Here is a 16,577-nt window from a genome sequence, read left to right on the forward strand (position 1 = left end):
TGCACAATCTCTTTTATTACAAGCAACCTATACATTAAATAGATCATCCTACTTCCTTTTCATGCACGGTTTTCCCGGAGTAGTTAAACGGGCCTTTCTGTCTCCTATTCGACTGTTTCTCCTCGGTGCAACCTGAGTATCACACGAGGGCATTGGTAGTTCCTGTGCTGCAAAAGGCTCATGGGACTGAGGTGGTCCACCACCTAGGGCAGCTTGTTCCTGACAGGGAGTTGCCACTGGCTGTATCTTGTGGGTTTCTGTATGGGCAGTCTGGTATTGCTTCCTAAATTCTGCTGACTTGATGCTATGAGAGGATAGGTCAGAGGTCTGCCACATGTGACTGTCCTGAGAACCAGCTGTTCCAGGTAGGTTACCTTCAAACATTGGCATTGCACTAGGTCCTTTATTTGCATTCCCATTGACCAATGGAATAGTTGGTTTAATGGCAGCTATAAGATCCTGAAAGCCGTGAGACACAGCAGCTTGGATCCCAGCTCCAAGAGTTTGAAAACCAACACGTAAGGTGCTGTCTATTCTCTCCCCAATTACTGCCAATGCAGCATTTTGCACATCTGAGGGGGTGGGGGCATGGACTGGTTCCTGTGCACTTCTGAAGTGGGGGCGTGCTGCAGATTCTAATGAAGCTGCCACGTGTTCCATTGATGACTGCAGTGAAGTGAAAGCTTCTTTGATGCTGTTGCAAATGAGGGCTGTAGACTCCAAAGTCACAGCTGTCAGATGCTGCACATCTTCAAAGACTGAGCGCAGAGCATGCACATATGTATGATGCTCATTGAACATCCTTCTCTTCGGGCGAGTACCCATGAAATCAGATTCCCAGGGCTCTGAGTTTCGGGGCATTCTTCTCCTTGGCCTCCTCTGGGGAAGTGGTATGTCCTCACCCATTCCCCACTCATCCGATTCCCTGACACCTTGGGAATCACCTCGTGCCACTTCCTCACTAACACCGTCTAACCGTGCCCTGGTGACCATATCAGAGCTGGACTGAGGGAGTGAGAAGGCCAGGGATGCAGGGGGTGAAATTGAGGGTATGGGGACAGTGGAAATTGGAGCTGCATCAAGCTGCAGGGACTCACGATCTGGCTTGTTCTCATCATCCACTTCCTCATCATCATAATTAACGAGGAAGCATAGCTTCTCCTCTTCTTCATCATCATCATCGTCGTCGTCATCATCCTCTAACCCCCACTGCTGTGATGGCTCTGCAGGACAAAGAGGACAAGTTCAGAATCTCTAAACATAATCCCCAAAAGATTAGGGAGTCAGCTTGTGGCTGGAGCACTGGCATTTTATTCTGCCTAACCACATATATGAAACTAACCTGGAGTCTGTACTGTTACACCGATTTCTCCATCTGCCACCACGGCAAGACCACACTGCCTGCCCAGCAGCTGCACGGCCTGTTCCTCATAGGGGGTGAGCTCCTTAATGTTGGGAATGCCCCCTCTGCACTCCTGCCTTTCGCGGGCATTGTGCATTAGCTTCTCCTGTAAAAAGAAATAAGTTATTAGGTTTCAGTCAGCAGCTGAGAACATTCTTCCAGATAGAATCAAACAACTGAATCAGATAGTTAAAAGTCAAGGACATCTAAAGTTATATGTGAGGAATTAACATCAGGTCATTAAAATACATATTATGAGATCTCAAATTAGTATCATCACCTCTCCTTTACTGCAGTGGCAGTATAGATATTTTCTAAACAACTTGTTCAGAAATGTTAATTACACACCTCTGGAGCAGAACGGACATCAACCTGCATCTCCTGGCTCAGTGATAGGGACATTACTGCTCCAAAAGAGTCCTTAAAACACAACTGATATACAATTAACCTCTGCTGGGATGAACATGAATGTGAATGAATCATGTGCATGATATGTTATTTTAAGCTGTCTGTTTGGTCGCTGAGCTGGTGGGTTTGTTCTCAGATGTTTCGCCACCATACTAGGTAACATCATCAATGAGAATTGACGTTTCGGGCCTGAGCCCTTCTTCAGGAACACTACCAATATGCCACAAGTGCACAGCGGCAGTGCAGGAGCAGTTATGCAGTTGTTAACTTCTTCAGGGCTCATGCCCGAAACGTCGATTCTCCTGCTCTTTGGATGCTGCCTGACCTGCTACGCTTTTCCAGCAACACATTTTCAGCTCTGATCTCCAGCATCTGCAGTCCTCACTTTCTCCTAACATCATCAATGAGCCTCCAATGAAGCATTGGTGTTCTGTCCCGCTTGCTATTTATATGTCTTGGTTTGTTGTGGTGGGTGATATCATTTCTGGTACTGTTCCTGAGTTTGGAAAATGGGGTCCATATCTATATGCTTATTAATGGAGTTCCTGTTTGAATACCAGGCCTCTAGGAATTCCCACAAGTGTCTTTGTTTGGCCTGTTCCAGTTTGAATGCATTGTCCCATTCGAACTGGTGTCCCTCTGCATCTGTGTGTATGGAGACTAGTGATAGTTGGTCATGTCTTTTGGCAGTCAGTCCATGCTCACATATCTTGTTAGCTAATTTCCTGCTGGTTTGTCCAATATAAGGTTTGCAGGGTATTTTGTACATTACATTCATTCTGCTGGCTGTGCGAATCGGATCCTTTAGGTTGGTATTAGGTTTGTGGTAGGAAGTAGCTCAGCGAACAAACTGATAACCTGAGCTACAAACTTTATCCAAAATCTCATACACTATTTTAATCACAGTGTGCAGACATGTTTTGACACACCAGCGGGGTATGTGTGACTTGAAACCAGAACTGCTGACTCAGAGGTAGGAACACTACCATTTTGCCACAAATGCACAGTGGCAGTGCAGGAGCGGTTATGCAGTTGTTAACTTCTAGTGTGTGTTATAGAAGCAATATACTGTGAATACTGGAAACCTGAACTAAAAACCAAATGTGCTTTAAATACTTAGAACAGGGTGGCATCTGTGAAGAGTGGCACAGAGTTAACATTTGAGATTGATGACCCATTTAGGGAACTAGAAAAGAGTTTAAACATAATCGATTTTAAGGGAAGGTCTGTGATGGGTGAATACGTGGATTCAGATCAGTAAGCCATCTTGTCTCTTAACAAACACAGAGATTAGTGGAGAAACACAGCATGTTTGGCCGCTCAAGCCTGGTCAGCCAAAGAATAAGATTGTGGCTGATCAACTGCACTTTCATGCCTACACCCACACCCTCTGACTCATTTGTTAGTCAAGAATTTATCCAAGTCTGCTTTAAAAATATTCAATTATTCTGTCTCCACTGCTCTCTGGGAAGAATTCCAAAAACCCATAAGCATCTGAATACATTTTTTCTCTCCCATCATAAATGGAAGACCCCGAATGTTTTAACTGTGCCCTTAGTTCCACTTTCCCCCACAAGTGTAAATATCTTTTCAGCATTCACCTTGTTAAGTTCCCACAATGATCTGATATGTCTTAATAATATAATTTATCATTCTTCTGAACTCCAATGGATTCAGGGTCAACCTGTTGAACCTTTTTCATAAAATAATGCTCTTGCTTGTAAAACAAACAAGAATAAGAGGGCACAAATCTAAAGTGATCTGCAAAAGAAGCAAAGGTGAAGTGGGCTTTTTTAATCTCAACAAGTGATCAGGTATGGAATGCACTGACTTGAAATGTGATGGAGGCTGGTTCAATTGAGACATTCAAGAGGGCTTTGGGTGATCATTTTGATAAAAATAATGTACACGGAACGTGGAATAAGCAGGAAACGGCTCTGGGTAATGATGATCATTCAATGAGCCAGTGCATGTACAATTAGCTGTATGGCCTTCTTCTGAACCGGCAAACTTCTGTAATGCTGCAGTAATCTCTTCAGCCCGGTCAGAAAAAATAAATTGCAGAAGTGTTAATAGGACAAGTCAAAGTGAATGAAAATGGAACAAGTTAAAAAAAAACAGAAGATATGCATGACATGTGAATGGCAGAATGTTCTTTCAAAGCAAAATAAGACAGGAAGTTTGCACTGAAAGCAAAATCTGCAACAAAAATCAAAGCAAAGATTCGTTTGATCTGGAAATTGTAAACTGAGTTCAACGTTTCTGTCATTTCCATCCTCCTTGACTTCACATTCACTTGTTAGCATTCTTCACTTTTTCCAGATTAAAAATCTTCAACTTTAAATGTTAACTGCGTTTCTCTTGCCAGTATTTTACCTTGCCTGCTCTTGTCAGATCATTGAACTTCTTCCGGCACTGGTCTGCAGTCCTGGAGGTGAGAGAGGTGGCATTCAGTGCCATTGCCACTTCCCTCCACATAGCACGTGAAATAGGCTTTTGAGGTTTCCTGCCATGCACACCAAGTAATCTGTACCTTCTTGGCTGCATTTCATTCAGAAGGGTTTGAAGGTCATTATCAGTGAAATTTTGAGCCCTTCTTCTCTGTCTTTTCGAGCTGCAATGCTCTCTTGTTTGGCTGTAGATTCCAGATCCTCCATTAGAACACATGCTTGAGAAAGATGCACAAGATTAACATGTCAGATAATTGTGACTACTATCTGACGGTCAGCAAGTTACTGCAACTCAAGCCGGAAGGTCTCAACTCTTTAGAGGGATGCAGCACTTCCAACACATTGCAAACAATTCTCCCATGATGCACACAATTCATGCAAAAGAAATACCAAAATGCCATGTGGGATTAGCACTAAGCAATCCTGGCTGAATGGGTACAGACTAGTGTAAACAACTGTGGAACTCCAATTATAAATATTTGCAATTCGGTGCACAGATATGTATATATACGTATAAATCTAATGTATTGAGAGGAAGTAAGTCTGCAGGGGCCATCAGTACATCAGTTTATCAGTACACCGAGCAATTATTGAGTTGGTTACAATGCAGGATGCCGAACAAACTGACACTCCCATATTCAATGTACTCGTGCTGATTCAGGAAATCTACCAAGATGATTCATATAGCAAATTACAAATACACGCTTACACTATCTAGTTATCATGGAAATCTCCTACACTGGGCAAACAGCACTGGCTATGTGTTGTCATCAAAGATGTCAATCACAAAATTGCAATGAGTACTTACCCATTTAAAAGGTCCACTGGCTTCAGGCAGTTTGTCAGCTGATCAAAACTGCCTGGAGTCTCCATTGGCCTTTTGCCCTGGTAACTACATAAGAAAATATATCAAGTTATACATATCCCTCTTTGGCAATTTCCTAAAGACTTCACACAGATTCAGGAGTTCCAACTTTGCATTAATTTTATTGCCCACTGTATGGTGCATGATCCCATACACTATATATGTTGGGGACTCTATGGCTAAATTCCTTTTATTGTACAATATCCACATAATTCTAAACAAACCCTGCCAGCTATCCATAATAAAAAAAACTGGAACTTAAAAGAAAAACAGAGACAAATGGGACATAAGGGGAGTGGAGTGAGGTTCAGAGGGGAAGCAAGTTATAAAATGGTTCAGTGTTAAAATAAAATAGCTTGAATTTATAAAAATTTAAGTATTGCTGAAAAAATACATTTCATTAAACATTTTTGTCTTGCACTCATCAGAACATTCACAACACTATTAATGTAAAGAGGACAATATTTTCTATACTACGTGTTGATTGGTTGGCATGGGGACTCTGATTGGTCAAGGTGAAGTAATAGTTAATACTGCATTTGTAAATGTTGATTACTAGTTTCAGTCAAATTTAAACCGACAGCTTGACTCTGACTAGTCAAAGCATTGCCCTGAAGAATGAATCAGAGACTGGCTGTAACCTATTTTAATTGAAACTGGCATAATATAGAACATAGAACAGTACAGCACAGAACAGGCCCTTCAGCCCATGACGTTGTGCCGACCATTGATCCCATGTATGCACCCTCAAATTTCTGTGACCATATGCATGTCCAGCAGTCTCTTAAATATCCCCAATGAGCTTGCTTCCACAACTGCTGCTGGCAACGCATTCCTTGCTCTCACAACTCTCTGTGTAAAGAACCCACCTCTGACATCGCCTCTATACTTTCCTCCAACCAGCTTAAAACTATGACCCCTCGTGTTAGCCATTTCTGCCCTGGGAAAAAGTCTCTGGCTATCTACTCTATCTATGTCTCTCATTATCTTGTATACCTCAATTCGGTCCCCTCTCTTCCTCCTTTTTTCCAATGAAAAAAGTCCGAGCTCAGTCAACCTCTCTTCCTAAGATAAGCCCTCCAGTCCAGAAAGCATCCTAGTAAACCTCCTCTGAACACTCTCCAAAGCATCCACATCTTTCCTATAATAGGGTGTCCTCAGGACCAAAGTTAAAAATCACACAACAACAGGTTATAGTCCAACAGGACCAATTGGAAGCACCAGCCCCCGAGCACCGCTCCCTCACCAGGCGGCTGTGATGAGGCAACCACCTGATGAAAGAGCAGCGCCCCGAAAGCTAGCGCCTCCAATCAATCCCGCTGGTCCACAATATATGTGTACTTTCTGTCTGGAAAGAACAGGATCCTGTGTTTGATAAATGTTGCTTCCAGTATAGACAAGTGTGCAAGCCCAACTGACAATCTTAAATTGGCTATTAGCATAATTGTTAGGATTCTTAGGATTTAGCAAATGTTGTCCAATCACATAATCATGACTAATGTTGGACCCTGCATTTTGAGTTTTGCAAGCATAGGTTGATTGGGTAAGGTTGATTGGGTGAGGATCTGCCAATCTTTGGGACATGCAGCCTATGTCACACTGGCACTGAAATTTATATACCATGTGTGATAGCAACATCTTATTGCCTTGATGGCAGCATTCTGTTAGTGGCAAATACCATGCATGTTACACTGCACATTAATCATCATGAGACAGTTAGCTTCACATGTGGCTCAAATGGTTGAGACAACATATAATCAACTCTTCTACTGCACTTAGGGTTGTGTGGGGGTTAAAATAAAAAAAAAGAAAAAAAAACATGCGATTATGTTTTGATCACACAGCATTAAAAAAAATTAATCGACTCTTGGATAGGCACATGGAAGAAAGTACAATGAAGGGCATGTAGAGTCTTAGATAAAAGGCCAACACAACACTGAGGGCCGAAGGGCCTGACTTGAGCTGTACTGTTCTATAGTCTATAATCAGAGCGAGATGGCACGTTTTCGTACTGCAAGTGGCAATCTTGGATCCATTCATGAGTTTGCACAACATACAGCAAGAAATCTGATCAGGATAGCATGATTCCACAGGGTGGCTTTGATGTATCCTCTTTCAGCAACAAGCTTCCAAGGTGAACTACAATTGAGCTACAATTGTTGATAAGGCCAATTTTGAACTGCAGGAATCTCAGTACATATTCTGACTAAAGAAGGTAGGCTTGCAGTAATCAGTGAGAGGGAACCCCTTTGACATGCTAGTTTACAAAAGGAAGCTAATTTGAGTGTTCCATTTGAAAAATGAATCTGAGCACATTAAAACATGAAAATAAATTCTAAAATGCAACTGTGGACACTAATCTGTCCAGCATATAAATTAGAAATGCAATGTGCTGAAAATATGTTGCTGGAAAAGCGCAGCAGGTCAGGCAGCATCCAAGGAGCAGGAGAATCGACGTTTCGGCATGAGCCCTTCTTCAGGAATGAGGAAAGTGTGCCAAGCGGGCTAAGATAAAAGGTAGGGAGGAGGGACTTGGGGGAGGGGCGTTGGAAATGCGATAGGTGGAAAGAGATTAAGGTGAGGGTGATAAGGTGAGGGTGATAGGCCGGAGTGGGGGTGGGGGCGGAGAGGTCTGGAAGAAGATTGCAGGTTAGGAAGGTGGTGCTGAGTTCGAGGGTTGGGAATGAGACAAGGTGGGGGGAGGGGAAATGAGGAAACTGGAGAAATCTGAGTTCATCCCTTGTGGTTGGAGGGTTCCTAGGCGGAAGATGAGGCGCTCTTCATCCAGCCGTCATGTTGCTATGGTCTGGCGATGGAGGAGTCCAAGGACCTGCATGTCCTTGGTGGAGTGGGAGGGGGAGTTGAAGTGTTGAGCCACGGGGTGGTTGGGTTGGTTGGTCCGGGTGTCCCAGAGGTGTTCCCTGAAATGTTCCGCAATTAGGCGGCCTGTCTCCCCAATACAGAGAAGGCCACATCGGGTGCAGCGGATGCAATAAATGATGTGTGTGGAGGTGCAGGTGAATTTGTGGCGGATATGGAAGGATCCCTTGGGGCCTTGGAGGGAAGTAAGGGGGGTGGTGTGGGCGCAAGTTTTGCATTTCTTGCGGTTGCAGGGGAAGGTGCCGAGAGTGGAGGTTGGGTTGGTGGGGGGCTGACGAGGGAGTCATGGAGGGAGTGGTCTTTTTGGAATGCTGATAGGGGAGGGGAGGGAAATATATCCCTGGTGGTGGGATCCGTTTGGAGGTGGCAGAAATGACGACGGATGATACAATATATATGGAGGTTGGTGGGGTGGTACATGAGGACCAGTGGGGTTCTGTCCTGCAGCACCACCTTCCTAACCTGCAATCTTCTTCCTGACCTCTCCGCCCCCGCCCCCACTCCCACTCCGGCCTATCACCCTCACCTTATCACCCTCACCTTAACCTCCTTCCACCTATCGCATTTCCAACACCCCTCCCCCAAGTCCCTCCTCCCTACCTTTTATCTTAGCCTGCTTGGCACACTTTCCTCATTCCTGTAGAAGGGCTCAAGCCCGAAACGTCGATTCTTCTGCTCCTTGGATGCTGCCTGACCTGCTGCGCTTTTCCAGCAACACATTTTCAGCTCTGATCTCCAGCATCTGCAGTCCTCACTTTCTCCTAGAAATGCAATATGCAAATTTCTGTGCAACAGTGATGCTAGGTATGTAGGCTATACTTTCCAAAAACTAGCAGATTATATCAAACACATGCACAAAAACAACAGAAAATTAATATCAGTTTAGAAATTTTAATTGTTCCACATTCCACTGGGTTTTGGGGACAGCGGGGTGGGGAAGAGTTTCAGATTTCCATTCTCCTTTGTTGACATTCCAGATTGGTCTACCTCACATTTCAAGTCTTTGTCCCCTTATAGACAATACGTACAAGAGTAGGCCAGCACCACCATTGATTATAATCATGGCTGATCATCCACAATCAGTATCCCGTTCCTGTCTTATCCCCATAACCCTTGATTCGACTATCCTTAAGAGCTCTATCCAACTCTTTCTTGAAAGTATCCAGAGACTTGGCCTCCACTGCCTTCTGGGGCAGAGCATTCCATATATCCACCACTCTCTGGGTGAAGAAGTTTCTCCTCAACTCTGTTCTAAATGGCCTACCCCTTATTTCTAAACTGTGTTCTGGACTCATCCCATTAGTGGAAACATGCTTCCTGCCTCCAGGGTGTCCAATCCTTTAATAATCTTATATGTCTCAATCAGATCTCACTCATCCTTCTAAACTCAAGTGTGTACAAGCCCAGTCGCTCCAATCTTTCAACATATGATAGTCCCGCCATTCCGGGAATTTACCTCGTGAACCTACGGTGCACTCCCTCAATAGCCAGAATGTCCTTCCTCAAATTTGGTGACCAAAACTGCACACAATACTCCAGGTGCGATCTCACCAAGGCCCTGTACAGCTGCAGAAGGACCTCTTTGCTCCTATACTCAATTCCTCTTGTTATGAAGGCTAGCATGCCATTAGCTTTCATCACTGCCTGCTGTACTGCATGCTTGCTTTCATTGACTGATATACAAGAACACTCAGACCTCATTGTACTTCCCCTTTACCTAACTTGACTCCATTTAGATAGTCGCTGAAAATGTGTTGCTGGAAAAGCACAGCAGGTCAGGCAGCATCCAAGGAAAAGGATGCTACCTGACCTGCTGTGCTTTTCCAGCAACACATTTTCAGCTCTGATCTCCAGCATCTGCAGTCCTCACTTTCTCCATTTAGATAGTCATCTGCCTTCCTGTTCTGGCCACCAAAGTGGATAGCTACACATTTCTCCACATTACACTGCATCTGCCATGCATCCATCCACTCACCAAGCCTGTCCAAGTCACCCTGTATTCTCATAACATCCTCCTCACATTTCACCCTGCCACCCAGCTTTGTGTCATCAGCAAATTTGCTAATATTACTTTTAATACCTTCATCTATATCATTAATGTATATTGTAAACAACTGCGAACCTTGTTGTACCCCACTGGTCACCGGCTCCCATTCCGAAAGGGACCCGTTTATCACTACTCTTTGCTTCCTGTCAGCCAGCCAAATTTCAATACAATTTGCCCCCAATACCACGTGCCCTAATTTTGCTCACTAATCTCCTATGCAGGACTTTATGAAAGGCTTTCTGAAAGTCCAGGTACACTACATCCACTGGCTCTCCCTTGTCCACCTTCATAGTTACATCCTCAAAAAATTCCAGAAGATTAGTCAAGCACGATTTCCCCTTCGTACATTCATGCTGACTCTGACCTATCATGTTACTGCTATCCAAATGAGTCATAATTTCATCTTTTATAATTGACTCCAGCATCTTTCCCACCACTGACGTCAGGCTAACTGGTCTATAATTTCCTGTTTTATCTCTCCCTCTTTTCTTGAAAAGTGGAACAACATTAGTCACTCTCCAATCCGCAGGAACTGATCCTGCATCTATAGAACATTGAAAAATGCCTTAATCTGGCTTTCTGCAACCATTTTATCTCTGACTGTTCTATCAAATACTTCAATCATAAATGTATTGGCATCGCTAAAAATAAAGACATACTGTTGATGTTTTGTCTTGCATATATTTTACAAGCACAATACTGAATTTTAAACGGAGCGACAATTCTTTACTATATGTGAAGATGTTGATTGGTTGGCAAGTTAATTCTGAATGGTCAAGGCATTGGAATACCATAAGAAACAGCTGTCTCCTAAGCTTTTGTTCAGTTGATAAAACACAATGCCTGGACATGTTCTTTCTGTCATCAGAGGACAGTGGCCTGCCTAGTAATATTGCAGTTTGTAGCACACGTAAGTGAGTACTGCAAGCCTGACTATTGGTTTCAAAATTGTTTGTTAGTAAAGGTTTTAGCACAATCAAGATTGCATTATAAGTATGGAATCACATCAGATGTTACACACTCTGTGTTCAGAGTTTTGCAAGTCTGAACTGGTTGAGCATTATCACTATTCTGCCTTTTGTGAACTGTTGAAGAAAGGTGCTGTTTGGTATTGTCCACCAATTGCTGAGGTGTTCGACCTACATGTCTAATGTGGCATAAGTACTGTAGGAATCCCAAAGCGTATGTTTACCATTGAAGGTAGGTTGCGGTAGACAGTAATAGATAGAGAATCCATTACATAAGTCTATTTGCACTGGTCAATATGCATTGGGATTCCTACAATACCATCCACTATAAGGTGACTTCAGGTAACCTCATAAATAAAGTCCAAGCTATTTGCCCATTGTGCAAACTTAATGCTGAAATAAAATATATCAAAGCCATCCTGTAGGAGAATGGCTACCATAATCAGATCACTGATCATTGTATATTGCACAAACTGATAAATGGGGCTGAAAAGTGCCCAATACATCTCAAATTTAGTAAGGTGCTGTAAACATTTGAGCCAAGGAAAAAGCCAGCTGATTTTCTGTTGTTATACGATATTATTAACATGAGTTGTATTCCTCACTAACAGGATGCTGCTGTCAAGTCAGAAACATCTCTGTCCATCTCACAAATGAATAATGTCATATGAATTTTAGTATCAATATGATGCCGGGTATGTGGGCTGTATGTCCCAATGACTGGTGGATCATATCAAACAGATTCCCTTTTGGAGTTCACAATAGACAGGAAACTGAGTGTAAACAAGTAGCCATTTCTTGCAAAACCTAATGGTGTCCAACTATAGATGTGAATCATAATTGGACAGTACTTTCTAAACAATCCAGATTGTGCTCAGAGTTAATTAAGAGTAGCAGTTGAGCTTGCAATGTAGTTCACTTACATGTGTTAGAAAAGCTACATATATTCACAAATAAGGCCCTGCATTTTGCCAATAGAAGTAAAATATCTAGACATTACAACATTTTACTAAACAAAAGCTTAGGGACAAATGTTCGCTGGTGAATTCTTAATGATAATGTCTCTATCAAACAGCACCCTTTTCTCATACATTCTAAACAGTTGCTCCCTTTGAAATTGGCATTCTTGTATCTGTCTTGGTGAATACAATAAAAAATTTCAACAGCATATTTCCTTTTTCCACCAATACCTACTGCATTTGGTTAGACGTTAGGATATGGAAAGGAATTTACTTCAGGGAGACCTGAAAAATGTAATAGAGGTGCTAAGCCAAGTTAAAATGAACCATAAGAATATTAAGATTCATAGAAAATAGCTAAGAAGATCTAGAAATGGCTCCACAAATTAGAATTCACAGGAAATTGAAATAGATTGGTCCACTGCAATCAAGTAGTGCTGTGATAAAGTGCTGGGAGATGCACAATGACTTTAATCATGACATCCCATTGATGAAAACCAGGAGACTCAAATCAGGTCCATAACATAGGATTTTGGGAATCGAAAGTTTGTAAATATGTAAGGAATGTAAATACAAAATGAGGAGCTTTCCCGTGACAATGTACAGACAATGAAAATGAAGTATAATAAAGTCTGACTGTAGATAATGTTCATCAGTGACAAAGACTGTATGGGATGCACTGGATGATGCTGAGGCAAGTAACAAAATTCAGACAGGGAAAGGCCTCAATCTTCCTCTGATACAGAAGTGTTGCCAGAGTAGCAGAGAATTACAAGTGTTACACATTGTTCAAAAAAAAGAAGAGTCTAAGGAAATGTTTTAAATAATGATGATCTGCTTCAAAATTAATAGTTACATGCAAACATGAAGGAAAGCCTGCACAAATCTGTTAAGAACAAATCATGTTTAACAAATATGATTTGAGTTTTTTTGAAGCGATAACAAAGGAAGTTGATGAAGATAAAACTGCTGATGCAGTGCACATGATTTTCAACAGGCACTTGATGAACTTGGTAAGCTTATCAGTAAAGTTAGAGCTCAAAGAACACAAACTCAGTGCAATGAAAGGAAACAGAGAATACAGTTGTGATGAATTATGTTTTTCAGAATGAAAACAGGCTTACAGCGGTGTTCTCAGGGGTTAATATACCAGGACTGCTGCTTACCTCCATATACATTAACCATCAAGTCCGAGGCACAATTTCAAACTTTGGAATTAGCTTGAATATTTGAAGTATAGTAGGTTCCTGTTTTGAGTTGCCCTGCTTTAAATTGATCCTTTTAAATGTGTGCAGTTTGAAAACCAATACTTGTGCTTTATCTCTTTAGTTTTAAGTTAACTTTTCATTTGCATCTACTGCATCATTTTGTAGCGTGGTGCATCGCCAAGCTGCATCTTTCCGAAGTGAGTGTGACCAGGAGGCAGTCATTCACACTCCTAGGAACTGTGATTTCTTTTCCAAAACACACTGAAGTTCTCAATGCAAAATATTCAATAATCAGGTTGTTTCATGCAAGAAGATCCCGAAGCTGGGGTTTCTCAATTCTGTGCAGAAAGGCCTGGTTCTTGACTCTGCAAGATGACTCTTTCAACTCTGAAGCTCAATGAGTGCCTGCTTTGCACTGTTATCTTTGGTGAGGCAGAGGTACCATTTTGAGGTCTGTGGTCTGGGCATTCCCTATTGTGCACAGATTAACAGCTTTCCTTGTCTCAGGGTTTTTGCGTGATGAATATAGGGTGCAGTACTTACCTTCACAAGCCCAACTCCGCAATCCTCTGATTAATTTCGGAACCCCAATTCAGGTAGCTTTTCAACTTTACAGCAGGAGGCAGAGACGCCATTTTGAAATCCTTTGAGGTCCTAATGCAGCTGGAGATTCAATATGCTGAAAATGAAAAATGTGATGAAATACCACCCCTTGAATTTTGTCAACAGTTTGACAACTGATATAGGAAGCAAGGAAAAACTTCACAAAGACTGCGATACCAAAGTCAACTGGATGATCAACTGGGTGAAGATAAAGAAAAACATTGAGCAGACTTTGGATACATTTTTAAAGCTTGATGTGATCCTGCTTCTTCATTCCATTAATTCATCCAAGACTTGGCTATTCAACCTATGTCACCTTCAATTCTAAAACAAATTCAGTCATTGAGCTTCTGTATTCAGAAGACATTTACAATTCCACTCACTCAGAAAACGAGAGAGAAAATGGGTGTTTCATTAACAACACTTAGAAAGTAAAGTTTCTGTTCTAGGTGGCATTCATGCATGCTGTGTCCCATCAATTGAGTTCAAGTTGGATTCTCCATATGTTACAAGCTCCCTCTTGATGAAAGCAAACATTGATATAGAAATTCATTAGTGCTGCCCAACATATCAGTTCAGCCATTGGGTGACTCAGGATAGAAAGACTAAAGTACCGAGATCACAAACCCAAGACTTCACCAGACAACAGTAATCTCTGGACTCGCACCAATGAGTCAGGGTTGGCATAACCTGCAAAATACCCTCCAAATCTAGTTCAATCAAGTTAGTCCAGAAGAAAGGTTTTCTCCAGAGCCAACATTCACAACATCCAGGCACCAACTCCACTGAAAGGTTTTAATGATGTCCTTAAAGTATCCCTGAACAGATCAAATGGTTCCATCAACAAGGGAGAAAGTTCATTCGGGAAGATTCCGAACACAAAATGACTCTGTCACGAAAATGCACAGGTGAAGTCAAAGCAGTGGGCAGAATGTAAAAGTAACTCCAAACCATTCATCTGACTGATCCTCCAAGCTACACCTGACCCACAAATACAGTAGTAGAGTCAGCAGATCACGCATTGGCTTTATCAGCCATCTCAGATCCCATCGAACCAGAATGGAAGCAAGTCATCTCCGAACACAAGAGATTACCTAAGAAGAAAGAAAAACTGGTAAGTGTTATTTAATTATATGTTATATAGCATTTTTTATACTCAATGATTTTTTCTGCTTTATCGGGTTGTGTAATTCTCTTCCCCAGAGAGCTTGCAAGGTGGGGTCACTGAATATTTTAAAGTAGACTTGTAGTTTCCTGAGGATGGAGGCAGGGATGAAGGTGATAGGTTGGAGAGGAGGGTGGAGAGGATAGGTGGGAAGCAAGATTAGCAGGTAGGACAGGTCAGGAGGATGGTGCTGAGCTGGCAGGTTTGAACTGGGGTAAGAAGATGAGGAAACTGGTGAAGTCCACACTGATGCCATGGGGTTAAAGTGTTCTGAGGCGGAAGATGAGGTGTTCTTCCTCCAGTCATTGGGTGGTGAGGGAGTGGCGATGGAGGAGGCCCAGGATTTGCATGTCTTTGGCAGAGTGAGAGGGGGAGTTGAAATGTTTGACCACAGGACGGTGGGGTTGATTGGTGCGGTGTCCCGGAGATGTTCCCTAAAGCGCTCTGCGAGGTGTCCAGTCTTCCCAATGTAAAGGAGACCGCATTGGGAGCAACGGATACAATAAATGACATTGGTGGATGTGCAGGTGAAACTTTGATGGATGTGGAAGGCTCCTTTGGGGCCTTGGGTGGAGGTGAAGGGGGAGATGTGGTTTTGCAATTCCTGCGGTGACAGGGGAAGGTGCCAGGAGGGGACGATGGGTTGTTGTGGGGTGTGGACCTGACCAGGTAGTCACGGAGGGGACGGTCTTTGCGGAAAGAGGTGGGAAGGGAAATATATCCCTGGTGGTGGGGTCGGTGGGGTGTTCTGTCCTTGTTGCAGTTGGAGGGGTAGGGTTTGAGGGGTGAGGTGCGGAACATGAACAGGTATGTTGGAGGGCATCTTCAACCATGTAGGAAGGAAAATTACAGTCTTTAAAGAAGGAGGCCATCTGTTGCGTTCTATGGTGGAACTGGTCCTCCTGGGAGCAGATGCAACGTAGGAATTGGGAAAACAGGATAGTATTTTTGCAGGAGGTCGGGTGGGAAGAGGTGTAATCCAGGTAGTTGTGGGAGTTGGTGGGTTTGTAAAAAATGTCAGTGTTAAGTCGGTCGTCATTGATGGGGATGGAGAGGTCCAGGAAGGGGAGGGAGGTGTCAGAGATGGTCCAGGTGAATTTAAGCTTGGGATGGAATGTGTTGATGAAGTTGTTAAACTGCTCAGCCTCCTCACAGGAGCACGAGGTGATGCCGATGCAGTCATTAATGTAGTGGAGGAAGAGGTGGGGTGTGGTGCAGGTGTAACTACGGAAGCCAACAAAGGGACAGGCATAGCTGGGGCCCATGCGGGTGCCCATGGCTACCCCTTTCATCTGGAGGAAATGGGAGGATTTGAAGGAGAAAGTGTTAAGGGTGAGGACCAGTTCAGCCAAACGAATGAGAGTGTCAGTGGAAGATGTTGGTGGGGACATCGGGAGAGGAAGAAACGGAGGGCTTGGAGGCCCGGGTCATGGCAGATGGAGGTGTAGAGGGATTGGATGTCCACGGTGAAGATGAAGTATTGGGGGCCGGGGAAACGGAGGTGAAGTGGGTGGTGTCTCGAACGTATGCGGGGAGTTTCTGGACTGGGGGATAGGACTGTATGCAGGTAAGTGGAGATGAGTTCGGGTGGGGCAGGAGCAGGCTGAGACAATGGGTTGGCT

General features: G+C 43.2%; 1 protein-coding gene across 6 annotated transcripts in view; it reads right to left on the reverse strand.

Moving 5' to 3' along the window:
* The window catches only part of LOC122563765 (uncharacterized), a 19,844-nt gene continuing 3,267 nt past the window's right edge, over positions 1-16,577 (reverse strand). Inside the window, exons 2-7 of one of the 6 annotated variants that reach the window (XM_087976954.1) lie at positions 14,742-14,884; positions 13,731-13,866; positions 5,069-5,152; positions 4,187-4,478; positions 1,343-1,508; positions 1-1,223 (exon numbers count right to left, since the gene is read on the reverse strand). In XM_087976954.1, coding sequence (XP_087833080.1) covers positions 49-1,223; positions 1,343-1,508; positions 4,187-4,478; positions 5,069-5,133 — 1,698 coding nt within the window. In that variant the 5' untranslated portion in view covers positions 5,134-5,152; positions 13,731-13,866; positions 14,742-14,884 and the 3' untranslated portion in view covers positions 1-48. Of the gene's footprint in view, positions 1,224-1,342; positions 1,509-4,186; positions 4,479-5,068; positions 5,153-13,145; positions 14,885-16,577 lie in introns of all 6 variants that reach the window. The other 5 variants (XM_043717971.2, XM_043717970.2, XM_087976955.1 and 2 more) reach the window with 5 other exon arrangements.

The sequence above is a fragment of the Chiloscyllium plagiosum genome, unplaced genomic scaffold (assembly GCF_037043375.1).
Source record: "Chiloscyllium plagiosum isolate Xiang-an unplaced genomic scaffold, Cpla_swu_hap1 HiC_scaffold_30, whole genome shotgun sequence".
NCBI classification, from domain to species: domain Eukaryota; kingdom Metazoa; phylum Chordata; class Chondrichthyes; order Orectolobiformes; family Hemiscylliidae; genus Chiloscyllium; species Chiloscyllium plagiosum.